General features: G+C 40.9%; 1 protein-coding gene across 6 annotated transcripts in view; it reads right to left on the bottom strand.

Moving 5' to 3' along the window:
- LOC139171918 (cadherin-8) overlaps positions 1 to 17,929 on the bottom strand; it is a 292,669-nt gene that overhangs the window by 139,912 nt on the left and 134,828 nt on the right. For all 6 annotated transcript variants that reach the window (XM_070760413.1, XM_070760417.1, XM_070760418.1 and 3 more), the window contains exon 3: positions 14,959 to 15,078. In XM_070760413.1, coding sequence (XP_070616514.1) covers positions 14,959 to 15,078 — 120 coding nt within the window. The remainder of the gene's footprint in view (positions 1 to 14,958; positions 15,079 to 17,929) is intronic.

The raw sequence follows: 17,929 nt of genomic DNA, 5'->3' as shown, positions 1-17,929 counted from the left end.
AAGGAAGGAAGGAAAGAGGGAGGGAAGGGAGGCTTGCAAGCTCGGGAAGAGCAATTACCAACTTGCAAAATGAAGACAAAATGATGTTCTTTGGGTCATGAAGACTCGAAAAGAGTTGAATGATTAATCAACAAAAAAAGAGAGAGAGAATAATATGGGGACACAATGGATAGCTGGGAACAAACTTTACAAATGAGCTTTATAGTGAAGAAGAATCTTTTGTGAAACTCAAAAAGGTGCTTCATGCTGCAGAGGCAACAAGATTCTCTATTTCAAGGCAAGAAGATGCAAGAAGATATATTTGCATTTCAATTGTTTGTCTAGATTGTCATAGATTTTCTTTTCCCAAGGTGTATCCCTTTCATTTCAGGGCTATGGATACCATCGCTGGGAAATTTCTTGATGAGCCCTTTGTGTCAGCTGGACTGGGAGTTTCCATACATTCCGTGCAAGTGTTTACCTCCCTGCTAAACTACAAATACATGAGCGCATCATCTAAATGTGTTGTTCTAATTATTATATTCATTGCATTTCTGGTACTGGATAGATAACTTTCACAACAGAAATTCTGCCCTGTTTATGTTAAAGTTCTCTATAAGGTTTAGAGCCTTGGTTATCTGACCATCAAAACAATTAAATGTGCAAAGGCTAAACCCCCAAATTATCTCTTTATCCTAATAGAATTGCATGCAAATGTCTGAAAACATTTCCCATTTCTTGTTATAGATAATGGAAAATATCCCTAATGCTGGCTTCTCTTTTCTGTGTGGGTTGCGTGGAAAATGTGAGATAGACTCTCAGATTATTCTCCTCTTTATAAACTTTCAGAGGCCACCCAGCTTCTGCAGCTGAGACTAAAATTTGGAATGAAATGTAGGCAGTCACTTTAGCTGAAAGATGACCATCTGCCTTGGATACAGAAACAATGCAATGTGGAATACCAGTTAAAAACAATCTATAGCGATATTCATTTTTTAAATTTATTGGATTGAAAAGTGAAGAACTACGGTTCCTTTAAAAATAGTTTTACTACATTAATTTAAATCTTTCATCCTTTAGATTAGTGCTTTAACATTTTAGGTTCCCTTTCTACAAGTCCAATCAGAAGGAAAGCTGCTCTCTTAGTGTAATTAAGGGAATCTGGACTGAATCCAGTTACAGATGGGAGAGAATCCTAGTGAGTTAAGTGCTCACTGTTTCACTTTTACTCAAGCATAAAACTTTTTTTTTGCTTGGTTTTAAGAAACAATTTGTTACTTCTAATATTAAGGCAACAATATGATGGTCTAAATCAGGAGTGTCAAACGCATGTCATCATGGTGACATCACGTGACATATCATGATTTTTTTCCACTTGACTGAACCAGGCATGGGCATGGCCAGCGCATGACGCATCCGGCCTGCGGGCCATAAGTTTGACAGCCCTTGTCTAAATGGTCTAGAACAGTGATGGTGAACCTATGGCAAGTGTGCCAAAGGGGACACGCGGAGCCCTATCTGCTGGCACATGAGCTGTTGCCCTAACTCAGCTCCAAAGTGCATCTGTGTGCCGCCCTGCTGGTTTTTGGCTCACACAGAGGCTCTGGGAGAGCGTTTTTTGTTTCCAGAGAGCCTCTTGGGGAGAATGGGAGAGGGGGGTTTTATCCTCTGCCCCAGCTCCAGGGAACCCTTTGGAGCCTGGGGAGGGCAAAACACGAACCTACTGGGCCCCCTGAAGTTGGGGAACAGGCCTCCGTGGGGTGGAGGAAGCTGTTTTTGCCATTCATAGGCACTGAATTACAAGTGTGGGCACTCGTGCATGTGCGATAGCATGCATACACGTTTTTTCAGAACCCAAGGGGAAAAAAGGTTTGCCATCACTGATCTAGAGTTTAAGGCGCCAGGTTCGAAATCAAAAGAAGCTAAGTTTTAGTTCCACCTCAGCTATGAAATTTGGCTGGATGACCTTGGGCCAATCACTCTCTTTTATCCCAACTCTCCTCATAGAGTTGTTATTGTGGGGAAAATAGGTGAAGGAATATATATATATATATATATTGGATATAAGTTTTTAGCAGCATCTGGAGCATTATAATTTCCTCCAATTCCATCTAATTCAAAAGATGGGTGATCTCTGACTATTTAGATGGTCACAAACAGTAACCAGCATTCTCCCTAGTAGGTGTAGCTAGCCTCCAAGGATGGGAAGTGACATGATTTAGCCAATCATGTGTCTGAAAACTCTAAATGAGCCGGGGTGGCGCAGCAGGTAGAGTGCTGTACTGCAGGCCACTGAAGCTGACTTGTAGATCTGAAGGTCAGCGGTTCAAATCTCATCACCAGCTCAAGGTTGACTCAGCCTTCCATCCTTCCGAGGTGGGTAAAATGAGGACCCGGATTGTGGGGGCAATAGCCTAACTCTGTTTAAAAAAGTGCTATTGCTAACATGTTGTAAGCCGTCCTGAGTCTAAGGAGAAGGGCGGCATAAAAATTGAATGAATGAATGAATGAATGAATGAATGAATGAATGAATGAATGAATAAATTGTGCCCCTCTGCCTAGATACCTCCTCTTTACCACCACTGAATAATGACATTTTGTCTGTCTTCAATGCGACATTTTGTCTGTTTTCAATGTAACGACAATGGGATTACCATATACAGCTAGTTTTTTGTTGTCCTAATTATTTTGTTGTTGAGAATCTAATTAAAAAGAAGCCATCTATTTTGGGGGGACATGAAACTTCCTCCCCTCCTCCTGATTTAAACAAATCAAATCTTCAAATAGAACCCAAGTGGTTGCTTTATCTAATTCTAGGACAGTACCTTTGACACTTCCTTGTATACAGCTACAAACTGTCCCTTCATACGCCCTAGTTAACACTTTTCAAATGTTTGAGTAGCGATTTGGTAAGTATCATAATTGTCTCCTGCCCAATTGTTATCCAAATAGCATCACACATCAGATTCCATCATCTCTCTCTCCCTCCCTCCCTCTTACTTTTAACATTTAATTATTTTTCCTAGTGAAAGAACTCAAACACTCTTATAATATTTCACCAAAGCAGAGGGATAAAATTGCATACTTCAGTAGGAGAAAGGAAAGGTGGGGAGAGGACAGAGATGAGTTCCTCCCAGTTTGAACTGGTTTGCCTGAACTGGTAGTGACCTGCTGGTGATGTCACAGTTTGGTTGGTCCGTGGATGCTGCCATCTTTTTGTATTTTTCTGATTTTTAAAAAAACTCCACATTTGCAGAAGCCGAATTTTTTTTTAGGGGGGGGGTTCTTCTGTGCATGCACATAGGACAGATGTTTCTATAGGACACATGTTTCTGAGAAAAGTTATGCATTAGTCTATTTCTCTACCCTTTTCACTCTGGCTCTCAGAGCATCACATTTAGTGATAAAAATGTGCCTCCAATGTAAACTATGTTCTTCACTTTTGCTTTGTCCATATGTTCTGTTTGCTCGTTAGATAAACAACATTTACATACAGTCGATTATCACAGGAACCACAAAATCAAAGAGAAGTTAGAGGCATCCAAATTCTAATTACAGCTAAACATTGTTTCCTTCTGCAAGTCTTTTAAGGTTTATAGGTTAACTCCAACTTTACCCGGATCTGTCCACTCCTGAAAATTGGACAGCTCCAATCTAATGTACTCTGTTTAATAAACCCACTTCCTCATTATGCACCAGTTTTATGTTTGCATTGCTCTCGTGGTATATGGTCTCAATTGCTCACCTGTGCAACTACACAGCACTTAATGGATTTGCTCAGATGTTACTAAGGGCTAAGATTGCTACGATAACTTATAAACATTTTTATTTTTTTTTGGTGGGGAGGTTAACCCAAATAAAATATAACACAACAGAAACCAGTTCAGTCTCTCAGGTCACCCCTGCTGGTGCAAATATGTTAATAGGTTATGTGTAGGAGGAGAGAAACACTTTTCAATAGAGGTTAAGAAACCCATAAAGACACTCACATCAAAATCAGTTCAATTGATAGCATACAATCTGTTTCCAAATAAGGGCCTCATAATGTTTCCTGAAGAGTGAACAGATTTGGTTTCATGACAACCACATTATTCATCCAAATTATGAGCTGGGTTTGCTGGGTTTCTCATAAGTTTCTATAACACACATGAAAGTCTGGGCCATATGGATACAATCAAGCCAATTTAGATCTCCCTGATAAGAGTCTTGCTGTATTAGATGAAAAACCAATAGAGCTGATCACTTTGATCAAAATTCTCATTGATCAGATTTTGATCAAGTAACAACCTGGCTCTTTAGGTTCTCTAATAATCATTCACATAATTTACCAATAGAAAGGTTTGATAAAATCATGAAAGGAACTATTATCATTCCATTCATCTAACACCCTATACAAAAAATTAACCAAGGACAGTAGATATTCTCACAATTATGCTATGGAATTTTGATTTGAAACCAGTTATGTTGAATAACTTCATCAAAAATTGTCTTCAGATCAAATTGGCAGTTCAATGGGATTTTCAGTGTTAACACAATTTAACCAAACCAAAATTGTGATTCCATCTGTATCTGAATCAAACCTATATAAATTAATATCCATTTCAATTGATACCTACTAATCTATCCTTCCACAGTGCACATAAATTGAGCCACAGGTAAATTTCCTTTTCATATATATTTTCTATTCTTAGTGTAGGAAATAAGAACAGGATCTCCTGTACAGGGCGTACCGTCAAACTGTGTAAAATGTTATAAATACAGAGAAGAGAGACAAATGCTTTGAAAGGCACATGAAACATTAAATACAAAACCATCCAACATGGATAAACTCCACAGCTAATTAAGAGGCAGGCAACATTTGAAGAAGTCACAGTTTTTAATCCAGTAACTAATGGCACTTTCAGGATCTAGCCCATCAATGGGTCTTAAGAAGCTTGTGGATAAAGCTGGTATTATAACCATTATAACCATGTGCTACAAGAAGATTAAGGAATTATTAGTTCTGGGTCTGAACTAATATTCATTGGCAAATCTCTTTAGGAAATGAAATGGAAAGCTTTCATTTCTTGGAAAGCTATCCTTCCACAGTGCAAACAACTTGAGCCACAGGTAAACTTTCATTTTGCATCGTTCATTTGAGAACGAAAGGGAAATCTCCTAGTTGAGCTCTGATGCTTCAGCTAAGCATGCAGAAAACCCTAAATTCAGTGCCTGACATATCCAGTTAAAAGGCTTACATTTAGCGCACGGTGAAAATAGCTACACATGGCATGAAACTCTAAAGAACTTTGCCTGGTAAAGTTAGACAACGTGATCAGGAGATGTATACATCAGCTTATATTTTCGGTCTGTTGGGATAATTTATTCAACGTGAGTAAATTCTTAACATTTAATTCATATTCTTAATAGGCCCATTTCTAGGCTATTTATTATGGCATCGGACCAGAATATCTCCGAGACCGCCTTCTGCCGCATGAATCCCAGCGGCCGATTAGGTCCCACAGAGTTAGCCTTCTCCGGGTCCTGTGACCAAACTATGTCAGCTGGCGGGACCCAGGGGAAGAGCCTTCTCTGTGGCAGCCCCGGCCCTCTGGAATCAACTCCCTCCAGAGATTCGAACAGCCCCCACCCTCCTCGCCTTCTGTAAAATGCTGAAGACCCACCTTTGTCGCCAGGGGTGGGGATAATTACCACCTTCTCCCCCCTTTTTTATTATGCTTTCGGCCTTACTGTATGATGGATTAGGTTGTATGTGAATGATTGTATAGTTAGGGATTTTACTATGTTATTATCACTGTTATGTTGTGAGCCGCCCCAGGTCTTCAGAGAGGGGCAGCATACAAATATAATAAACTATAACTATGAACTATTGCCAGCTGGTTTTTAAAACAAGAGAAATATGATGCTGTGAATTGTTGTCATGTTTTCAGGTTTCAATTTGGAGGATTCCAAATTGTGCAAATCATGCTACATTCCATCACTATGACTTAGATAAGTATCAAAATAATGAGTGTGGTTTGGGACACTTTCTCGATGACAGAATCCACATTTGATAAAGAAGAAAATATTTCTAAGTAAATTTATTCCATTGTTCTTTAGATACCAAATCTCCTCTTCTTCCTTCTCCCCCTCTTTCTTCTCATCAGAAAAGATAAAAATTAAGAGGAAGAGGCCAAAAAGTAACTGCTGTCAAATCTTAATTATTTGTCCAGCCTGACAAACATTTTGTTTAAAAAAAAATCTTTTCTTTTAAGCATCGCTTCATCTTACTTTAGTTAATGAGCACTAGCTATGCAAAAAAAGATGGATAATAATAATGTCCAGTCAACGAAGCAGTGGAAGTGATGTGTCGGTGCCTGGAGGCTGTTGGGGCCTGGATGGGTGTCAACAAACTCAAACTCAACCCAGACAAGACGGAGTGGCTGTGGGTCTTGCCTCCCAAGAACAATTCCATCTGTCCGTCCATTACCCTGGGGGGGGAACTACTGACCCTCTCAGAGAGGGTTCGCAACTTGGGCATCCTCCTCGATCCACAGCTGACATTGGAACATCATCTTTCGGCTGTGGCAAGGAGGGCATTTGCCCAGGTTCGCCTAGTGCACCAGTTGCGGCCCTATTTGGACAGGGAGTCATTGCTCACAGTCACTCATGCCCTCATCACCTCGAGGTTTGATTACTGCAATGCTCTCTACATGGGGCTACCTTTGAAAAGTGTTTGGAAACTTCAGATCGTGCAGAACGCAGCCACGAGAGCCGTTGTGGGGCTTCCAAGATTTGCCCACGTTTCTTCAACACTCCGCGGCTTGCATTGGCTGCCGATCAGTTTCCGGTCATAATTCAAAGTGTTGGTCATGACCTTTAAAGCCCTACATGGTATTGGACCAGATTTCCTCCGGAACCGCCTGTTACCGCACGAATCCCAGCAACCAATAAGGTCCCATAGAGTTGGCCTTCTCCAGGTCCCGTCGACTAAACAATGTCGTTTGGCGGGCCCCAGGGGAAGAGCCTTCTCTGTGGTGGCCCCAGCCCTCTGGATCCAACTCCCCCCAGAGATTAGAGCTGCCCCCACCCTCCCTGTCTTTTGCAAACTACTCAAGACTCACTTATGCCGCCAGGCATGGGGGAGTTAAGATATTCCTTCCCCCTAGGCCATTACAAGTTATGCATGGTATGTTTGTATGTATGTTTGGTTTTATAATAAGAGTTTTTAGTTGTTTTATTAATTGGATTGTTACATGCTGTTTTTATCATTGTTGTTAGCCGCCCCGAGTCTATGGAGAGGGGCAGCATACAAATCCAATAAATAAATAAAATAAATAAATATAACAATAGAGTTGTAAGGGACCTTGGAGGTCTTCTAGTCCAACCCCTGCTTAAGCAGGAAACCCTACACCACTTCAGACAAAAGGGTTATCCAACATCTTAAAAACTCCCAGTGTTGGAGCATTTACAACTTCTGGTGGCAAGCTGTTCCACTGATTAATTGTTCTAACTGTCAGGAAACTTCTTAGTTCTAAGTTGCTTCTCTCCTTGATGGGTTTCCATCCATTGTTTCTTGTCCTGCCCTCCGGTGCTTTGTACCCAGAAAAGCAGGTAAGATTTTATCATGGTGAAAAGACTTAACAATGTTGCATTATTAACTCAAAAGCACTGCCTAAAATGGATCGTGTAGCAACATTTCTAAGCTGCAAAAATATCCAGCTACCTGAGGAACCACATCTAATAGAATGGGGGGGAGATGCTTTATGTAAAAATTGTCTATTAGTCATTGTCTCTGGAGGAAAACAGACTCATCACAGCTGTTTCCATAAACAGTTTTATATTTTCTTCCATAAATGGACACATAACAATCTCTCTCTCTCTCTCTCTCTCTCTCTCTCTCTCTCTCTCTCTCTCTTTCTTTCCTCTTCTTCTTCTCTCTTCTCTTTTTTAAATTTTGGGGTACTGTAAATTGCTCCAAACTTTTTCAGGAAATGTTTGGAAAACGGCAGAGAGGTGGAAAGAACAATAAACAGATTAGGCGAGGATTATACAATTCTAGGATCAAATAATCAAATAATAATAACAGGAGAGATGGACTGAGAGAAGAGGCAAGACATGCAGAGACACAGAAAAAGAAGAGAAAAAATAGACAAAGGAGCAGATAAATGCAAATCTTTGAGCTTGCAGTAAAAGAACAAATACCTTGTTTTTTCCCCAAAGTAAGACATTCCCTGATAATAAGCCGAATCGGATTTTGGAGTGCGTGGCAATAGGGCCAAGCAGCATTGAAAAAAAATATATAAGACAGGATCTTATTTTGGGGGAAACATACAGTATAAGAAATTAAGGATGAAACAGGCTCCATGTTGCCAGAAAGACAGTGAAAGCCACAGAATGAGGAAATCGTGTTGGTTATGACCTATAAAGCCCTACATGACACAGGGCCAGAATTTTATCCGAGACTGCCTTCTGCTGCACGAATCCCAGCGACCGGTGAGGTCCCACAGAGTTGGCCTCCTTAGGGTCCTGTCGACCAAACAATGTCGGTTGGTGGGACCTAGGGGAAGAGCCTTCTCTGTGGGAGCCCCGGCCCTCTGGAATCAACTCCCCCCAAAGATTTGCACTGCCCCCTCCCTCCTTGCCTTCCGAAAGAGCTTAAAAACTCATCTTTGCCGCCAGGCTTGGGACTCTTAGATCTTCCCCTGACCACTGGATGCCTTAGGTATGATTGCTAAATGTTTGGTTAATAAGTTAATTTTTTAGGTTAATCTTCTCTTTCTAATTGTTTTTAATATTGTAGTACTAATTGGATTATATCACTGTTCTTTTTTTATATATGCTGTGAGCCGCCCCGAGTCCTCGGAGAGAGGCGGCATACAAATCCAATTAAATAAAAAATAAAAATGATCCAACAGGTCATGGTTTTCTAATATGTGCATGTTGATATGTATGAAGTGGAGGATAAAGCACCTGACTAGAAACTGGGTGACTGTGAGTTCCAGAATCTTCATGGCACAAATCCAGCTGTGCGAACTTGGAATTGAAGGCACTAATATGGTAAATCTGCCACCTATCTGCACTTCTCAATATCAGGAAGGAAAAAAGACATTTCATATCTTTCTTTGTGGTTTAAGTACAGTCAGTTAGGATAGAGGTTTTTCTATAGTAAAAGAAAGGATAATTGTGTATTCATCTCAGCCACTAGATAAGTGTAAGAATATACACTGCTCAAAAAAATAAAGGGAACACTTAAACAACACAATATAACTCCAAGTAAATCCAACATCTGTGAAATCAAACTGTCCACTTAGGAAGCAACACTGATTAACAATCAATTTCACATGCCGTTGTGCACATTCAACTTTGTACGGAACAAAGTATTCAATGAGAATATTTCATTTATTCAGGTCTAGGATGCGTTATTTGGGTGTTCCCTTTATTTTTTTGAGTAGTATACATTATTCTCATGTGCTTTTCTTTCTTCTTTCTGGAAAAAGAAAATAATCGTAGAAAATTCTCTTTCTTCACCAAAAATGTTTTGTTTTTTCCTGCCCAGAGAAAGAGAGACTTTCTCTGGGCATATGGCTACTTCGTTACTCAGATCTGTAGCCTGCCCATCGTTGAATATTCTTTGTATTTATTTCACCTCTGGTGAACATAGATATTATAAAATCTGCAAAACTACTTTCTCAGAGAGGCAGCAAGAGTTCGGTATCATTTATATGTTTTATGCATGGAAGCCTCTGGAAAGTTTGAAATTCAGAGTGCCACAAACTGCTGGAAACTCTACCCCTCTTTGATCCGGTACGACCGGCTTTCCAGCAACTGCATGTAAAACCCCATAAAAATACTTACGGTGTTTATAATTTTTTATCATACTTATTACTGAGAAGTGCTCAGATTATCAAAAAAAAAAAAGGGGGTACCTTTTTCAGCAAATTGTTCCTCTTTTGCAAATATTTGTGTGCTAAAGAAGTATTATATTGTATTAGCTATAATTATAGATGATATAGATATATAGATATATTCCAAAAACCTGCATTATAGTTATGTTACAGTAGGATGGATGGCAAACAAATTTACTAAATTACTAATCAATCAAACAAACAAATAAAAAACTTCCCTAATATCAGCAGGAGACTGAAATTTATGTCAAAAATTGTTTTCCAAAGAAGATTGAAATACATTGTATATACTGTATTATGTTTTGAATAATCAGAGCTTCTAGGTCAATAGGAAGGGAGGGAGGGAGGGGAGGGAGGGAGGACGGGAGGGAGGGAGGAAAGGAGGAAGGGAGGGAGGGAAAGAAGGAAGGAAGGAAGGAATTCCTAAGTATAAAATACCAATAAATAAATAAATAAAATGTAGCAACACACACACAAACACACACACGTAAATGTGCATGGACAGAAAGAGAGTAGTAAGAAGCTATGAAATAAATAATAATGCCTGAACCATTTGTAAGAGGAGCAGAAGACTTAACATTGTATGGTGCACTGAAGTGCCATTTGAATCTAAAGAGTTCCACAGTATTGTTTCCTGCAGTACAGTTTCTGAGCGGCAGTATTGAAAACTCTGTTTCCTTGTTCTGTTTCAAGGAGAAACCACGCAAAGATAGGGCGCTTTTATCTTACAGAATCAAGCATATCTTTCACTCATCCCTTATCTATTGTCCTTATCAGCCAACTCTGGAATCTAAACATGTGAAGCTGCTAAGGAATCTGCTCCCTTCCTTCGACTTCTTCTCCCTTTTGATTTTAAAGACTTCAGGTGAGGTCTCTAACTTTTTCCAAGACCTTGTTTGCTAAAAACGGCACATGAACCTGCTTTTAACCATGTTATTGTGGTTCATCTAGCCCAGTCCTTCTCAGACAGTGGGGCGCCCCCTAGGGGGAGGCACAGAGCGATGTTAGGGGGCGCATGTGACCTCAAGTAACATGCGTGGTCTCGATCAATTCTCCTGGGGAGGGAGTGCTTTCCCAGTTGCACACTGCTTTGAGTCTGGAAGAGAAGGTGTCCAGGTGGGGTGGGGCCAGGGGTGGGCAGCAGGCAGGATGGGGTGGAACACAGTTCCACTGGTGGAAATGAAGATGCGTGCCCAGCTCCAGCTGATCGGCAGCTGTCACTTCCTGGATTACCGGTCCTGGCTCGTCTCTCCTTTTTTTCCCTGCTGCATCTGTGCTCCTTGCTTTTTTCCTCTTTCCTCCTTCCTGGTCTTAGATGAGCTTCCATCTCTCCTGCCCGGCTCCCCTCCAGCCTCATGCAGCCACTTTCCACCTGAGGTGCAAGCAGAAGGCGTGGGTGGAAGCGGCGCTGGCAGCATTTATGCTTCTGACTGCACCCGTTCGCCTAGCTACCCTGCCTGAGGCGGGGGGGGGGGCAACCCAGGAAGGAAAGCGCAGGAAACATGAAGCAAATTGTCACCCCAGCGAGCAACACTGGGAAAGTTGTAAGTCAAGGACTTAACAGTTCACTTGAACAATGATGATCGTTCAAGCCACTCCCACCTGATCACATGGCCATCAAGCCACTCCTACCCAGTCACAGGGCCATTAAGCTACACCCACAAAAAAAGTCACATCCACGGTGTGGCAGTAAAAATTCTGACTGCCCATTACTGGGTGTGGCAGCTGCCTAGGTTCTTCTTGTTGTCGGCGGGTGCCGCAGTAGTGTGAACAGTGTGGTGAACCTGCTGCTGAACAAGGAGAAACATCCTCTGCAGTTGGGTGGAAGCTTTGAGTGGCACCCTTCCACACCATTCGCTGTGAGTTCCCGGAAGAGGTGGTGCTTATAGGCCAGGTCGGCAACCCCAAAACATTGGTTAGATTAAGCTGGCCTGATCCCATGTCAAAATAGGGTGCTATCCATGGTAGCCTATGCCTGCCTAACTGAAAACAGGCTCCACTGAGTTCAGTGTGACTTACTCTCAGGTAGGTGAGTAGAGCAGCCATTCTCAGCTAACAGTTTGCTTTCAGCTTATAATAAGTGAAATAATAAATATTGACAATAAAATTCCAATGGTGCCCAGATTAGAGAGTTGGAGGGGGGGCACAAAATATTTACGTCTTCAGCTGGCCAGCACAGAAGCTGAGCTAAGGCAACAGCTTGCGTGCCAGCAGATATAGATAGATAGATAGATAGATAGATAGATAGATAGATAGATAGATAGATAGATAGATAGATAGATAGATAGATAGATAGATATAGATGTATGTATGTATGTATGTTTTGTTTGTTTTTTTGTTTGTTTATTCATTCATTCATTCATTCATTCATTCAATTTTTATGCCCGCCCTTCTCCTTAGATGCAGGGTGGCTTACAATATGTTAGCAATAGCACCTTTTAACAGAGCCAGCCTATTGCCCCCACAATCCGGGTCCTCATTTTACCCACCTCGGGAGGATGAAAGGCTGAGTCAACCTTGAGCCGGTGATGAGATTTGAACTGCTGACCTTCAGATCTACAGTCAGCTTCAGTGGCCTGCAGTACAGCACTCTACCTGCTGCGCCACCTGTGGCACATGTGCCATAGGTTCGCCATCACGGATATATGTTAATGTGAGAGAAATATACAGAAGTTCTAGACTGAACTTTGAGGGACCCTCTAAGGCTAAGCGAAAAACACATTTCATGGTACTCCTTGAGAAGATAGATTTAGAATTAGAATATTGATCAAGGCATTGGACTAAAACTGGGCATATTTCAAATTCTCAGCTACAAACTTGAGCCCGACTTTAAAACTGAATTATTGCAGAAAGTCCATAAATGTAGGGAGGAAATCTTGAACACTGCCTTAAGCTCTTTACTCGGATATAAATTAAACCAATTACTAAAAAAAGATAAATTGATCATTCCAAATTGGAGATGTCAGAGATTAAAATGTCAGAGATGTCAGAGTCTCTTGGGCACAAAACACATATTTTCTCAGTAACCTTTCCTTGTCTACATCTATGTGTAAGTTAGTAAAGTGTTCTTGTTTTCTTGTAATCAAGTGATAAAATAAGAACGCAATAACATTCAATAAAATAATAAACAGCTTCTCTGTGTATACCACTTTTTTGCCTCCATAAAAGTACCACTACAGAGGTTTTATGACTGTAAAAAAAAATAATTTATATTCGCAAACACGCCCAAAATGATTTCCTGCTCTTCATAAAGCAGGCTATTTAAACTATAATCAGTTTCTTGTTTTTTTTTCCCACTTACCACCTTAGTTGCCTCAACAAAATTTATAAATGTTCTTCTTTCATTTTAATGTTTCTATTTTGTCAGTCCTTTGGGTGGAAGAGTGAGAAATGACTCACCTACTTATGCTCCAAAGATTGACTAATGTTACAGCCATCCACCTACACCCGCAATATTGGGTTGCTAGCCGGAATGCGCCATACTGCATTTTGGTAATGATGCTGACATGTGTGTGTATTTCTGTGTTGCCGGGATGTGTGTGCATGCGCCCCAGTAAGAATTTGCTTCTGCGCATGCACAGGAAGCAAAATCTTGCGAGAGGACGTGCTTGTGGCGGCACCGGCCCTCTGGAACCAACTCCCCCCGGAGATTAGAACTGCCCCTGCTCTTCCTGCCTTCCGTAAACTCCTTAAAACCCACCTTTGCCGTCAGGCATGGGGGAACTGAAACATCTCCCCCTGGGCACGTTTAATTTATGCATGGTATGTCTGTGTGTATGTCTGTTAGTATATGGGGTCTTTTTTAAATCTTTAAATATTTTAAACTTGTCACATTATTTATGATTTGTTCCACGTGTTGTGAGCCGCCCCGAGTCTTCGGAGAGGGGCGGCATACAAATCTAAGTAATAAATAAATAAATAAATAAATTCTAGTAGCGGCAGTAAGTAGCAACCTGTGGCTGCCATATCATGTTAGGATAGGATTTAATATCTGGACTTCTAACATAAATGTCTTATACACTTTTATTCCATTAGCCAGAATAGGACTGAACGTAAAAACCACATAAGGTCAAGTCTGCATTTCTGGTGAACTCTGCTTGAGGAAGTGACTGGCCATAAAGCGGTTCATGGCAGCTCCCCTTGAATAACAAGAATGTGTCAACAGGATGAGAACTGTGTGATAAAAGGATGCATATTTACATTTCCTGGGGTAAACAGGATGAAAGCAGCAATAAAAGACCTTGCCTTGTGGTAAACAGGAGATTCACAACAAAGGGGCCCAGGAAATTGGCCATAAGAGACATTTGTTCAGTAGAAGCTAGTTACTTGCCATATGTAGATAGGAAAGGCTCGGAAGTTGTGTCATATCTTAGAGTTATGTTATTGGATGTTCGTATACCACTTGACATATACGTATAACCTTACCCAGTTTGCATATCCGCCCCAATAAAAGGAAGTACATGCCCCAAAACTGTGTCATTTCACCCGGAGAGAATTGTGTCCATGTTTTCTTTCTAGGATTCGAATTTGTGAGTGACCCCATGCGTCTGGGTTGCCCTAAGTCCCTCTGAAGACCCTGTTCCCCTCAGGGACTTTGCGGCATCCGCAGCAACCCCTGCCCGTACATCAGCGATGGCTAACCTTTTTGGCATGGAGTGTATACATACACGCGTATACACACTCAAGTGTGTGTGAGACCCATGATGCCCCCATACATGCATGTGCAACCTCCACACATGCCCCAACCTGTGCATGTATGTGTGAACCCAGTTTGCCCTGCCCCATATGTGCACCCCACCTCTCCACATGTGCGCATGTCTCCCACATGCGCCCCACTGCCTGAGCTTGCACAACAGATACCTGAAAACCAGCTCCTCAGTAGGTGGTATATGCACATGCCTGGTGGAGCCAAACTGGGATAACAGCTCACGTACATGCAGAGAGTGCTCTGCTGCCACCTATGGCATGTGTGTCATAGGTTTGCTATCACAGACCTACATGTTACGTCTAAGTGCAGTATACAAAAGAGCATTGGAGTAGCATTGCTTTTCTTCTCATTTCACATATGAAAGTGACATTCCGAAGCACTTACCTGTGTGTGGCTCAACGGAAAAATAAGGTTGCCCTTCCAAAATACTGTAGACTAGCTTGGCACTGTTTCCATAAACAGGATCATCTGCATCGGTGGCTGTCACTTTAGTAACATAAGTACCTAAAGGGAGAAAGAAACAAAATGGGATTTTGTTCAAAACTTCTGAAATATGTGTCTCCCAAATATCAGTGCCATTATAACTTTCAATGGTCACTAAACAAAAGTTCATAAGTTGAGGACTATCTGGAATCAGGAAGACAAAATAGAAATGAATGAACACAATGAAACTTTTTCGTTCAATAAACCTCTTCTTTCAAACAAAAAGAACAGAAGAAGAAGAAGAGGAGGAGGAGGAGGAAAAAGAAGAAGAAGAAGAAGAAGAAGAAGAAGAAGAAGAAGAAGAAGAAGAAGAAGAAGAAGAAGAAGAAGAAGAAGAAGATATGGAAGAGGAAGAGGAAAAGGAAGGAGAAGCAAGAAGGAGAAGCAAGAAGGAGAAGCGAGAAAGAGAACAAGAAGAAGAAGAGGAAGAGGAAGAAGAAGAATCCCCATCTTTAAAAAAAGGGAGATCCCAGCCTACTTGAAAATTCACTACCTGACTCTATTATTTCCTCCCCAAATCCCCAAAACTTTACCCTTAGATTTTCTAAGAGGTCAGTAAGAAGTGTGTATAAGTACACCATTGTGCCTACTGTCCCTGTCCAAGTATTCCCTTGTATTTGTACCCATCTTATGTATTCAAATGTTATACTTATGTATATTATTAAATGCGTACTTGACAAAATAAATAAAGTAAACAAACAAACAAATTAATAATAATAATAATAATAATAATAATAATAATAATAATAACAACAACAATGATAATAATAAAACAATATGTGAACAAATAAAGAAACCAGGAAAGAATGAGAAACGCTTGGGCATGGTCTCCAAATTCCCCAGAACTGAATACCTCAAATATGCAAAGTCTGTTAATGATACATAAGAATGTTTATATTCTGGAAGTGTGCTTCAAGGAAGAAGAAGAGAAGGAGAGGGAATCCAAATTAGTAGAAAAATACTTAAGTTGGCTACAGGAAATGTTTAGAAGACATCATTTAAGTCAAAGGAAGAGTTGTAAAGAACTCTCAAATTGGTAAAGGAGAATCTAGTTTTTGGTTTTCTTTCATGTTGTCTTTGAAAATAGATTTCACTCATGTTACGCAAACTAAAGGGAAAAAAACCCCTAATCAGCTCATCAAAGTAGAAATGAATAAATCCATGCAGGTACCTCCCACGCCATTAGAAGCTCATATATTAATATATTTTTCCCAGTAATCATAATAATAGAATAGGAAAGCAGGGTGACCGTTTACCGGGAAGATAAATGGCCATTCTTCCTATCATTCCAATACGGTCCTGTACATATTGTGTTAATTTTATTTTAATGGTGGTAGATTCAGTAATTTAAATGTCTATCCTTGTGCACTGATGCAAGTATTGATTGATTTAATTAGATTTATTAGGCTGAACACGATAGTCTTCTTTTATCTCAAGGAGAGCTTTTACATGAAGGCCATAACACACCTTGGCTTGATGCTTCCATTAGAATTGTCAAGACAGAGCCAAGCTGCCTTGATCAAGGGCAAGGGGGTCAAAATGGATTTCTTTGAGGGCCAGGTCAGCATTGTAGTTCTCTTCTGCAGGACAGTAGGGGAACGGGGCTGGAGGGCAGGGGAATGAAAAGGGTGAAATGAGCCAATGTGGGGGCAGAGGGGACAAGACAGATGCCTTATGCAGAATTCTGGTGGCTGAAAATGGTCCACATGGCCCATTTTCTTTCTTTTTTTAAAAAAAAAATATTTTTATTAAATTGCATAGACAAACATGACATACATAACATGCAACACTTAGTGGAGCTACAGTCGCTCCGCTCAGAGTAGATGTCATCTTTATATTTAAATGAAAAAAAAGTGAAAAGAAAAAATCTTGTTGTTTAACACCATCTATAAAATACTTAAAAATATCAATTATAAAGTGGTAAATAGAAACACATCTAAAATATTTAGCAACATATGTAAAAATTTTAAAATTCTAACTTAAATTGAACTAAAAGAAAAGAAAAAAAAGGAAGAAAAAAAGACAGAAGAATAAAAATAGAAGAAAAAAAGAGTTCACATTTATATTGTGAATAATCATCATCTACTACAATATAACTACTAAGTACTGGTATGTTTAAAATAATACAACGATAAAATTATCACTTTTTAATTTTATCACATGGCCCATTTTCATCCCAGTTTTTATCCTGGTTTTTATCCTGGTCTTGCCCATTTTGGGGCCAATTTTCTCTGGCGGGCCCGGGACATGGGCTTGTCCTCTGTCCTGGTGCTTCTTGACCTCTCAGCGGCTTTCGATACCATCGACCATGGTATCCTTCTGCACCGGCTGGAGGGGTTGGGGGTGGGAGGCACTGTTCTCCAGTGGTTCTCCTCCTACCTCTCCGGTCGGTCGCAGTCGGTGTTAGTGGGGAGTCAGAGGTCGACTCCGAGGTCTCTCCCTTGTGGGGTGCCTCAGGGGTCGGTCCTCTCCCCCCTGCTATTTAATATCTACATGAAACCGCTGGGTGAGATCATCCAAGGGCATGGGGTGAGGTATCATCAATACGCCGATGATACCCAGTTGTACATCTCCACCCCATGTCCAGTCAACGAAGCAGTGGAAGTGATGTGCCGGTGTCTGGAGCCTGTTGGGGCCTGGATGGGTGTCAACAAACTCAAACTCAACCTAGACAAGACGGAGTGGCTGTGGGTTTTGCCTCCCAAGGACAATTCTATCTGTCCGTCCATTACCCGGGGGGGGGGGAATTATTGACCCCCTCAGACAGGGTCCGCAACTTGGGCGTCCTCCTCGATCCACAGCTCACATTAGAAAAACACCTTTCAGCTGTGGCAAGGGTTTTTTTTGCCCAGGTTCACCTGGTGCGCCAGTT

This window comes from Erythrolamprus reginae, chromosome 9, assembly GCF_031021105.1.
Source record: "Erythrolamprus reginae isolate rEryReg1 chromosome 9, rEryReg1.hap1, whole genome shotgun sequence".
Taxonomy (NCBI): Eukaryota; Metazoa; Chordata; class Lepidosauria; order Squamata; family Dipsadidae; genus Erythrolamprus; species Erythrolamprus reginae.
The sequence above is the reverse complement of the archived record's forward strand: the minus strand, read 5'-3'. Positions and strand labels throughout refer to the sequence as shown.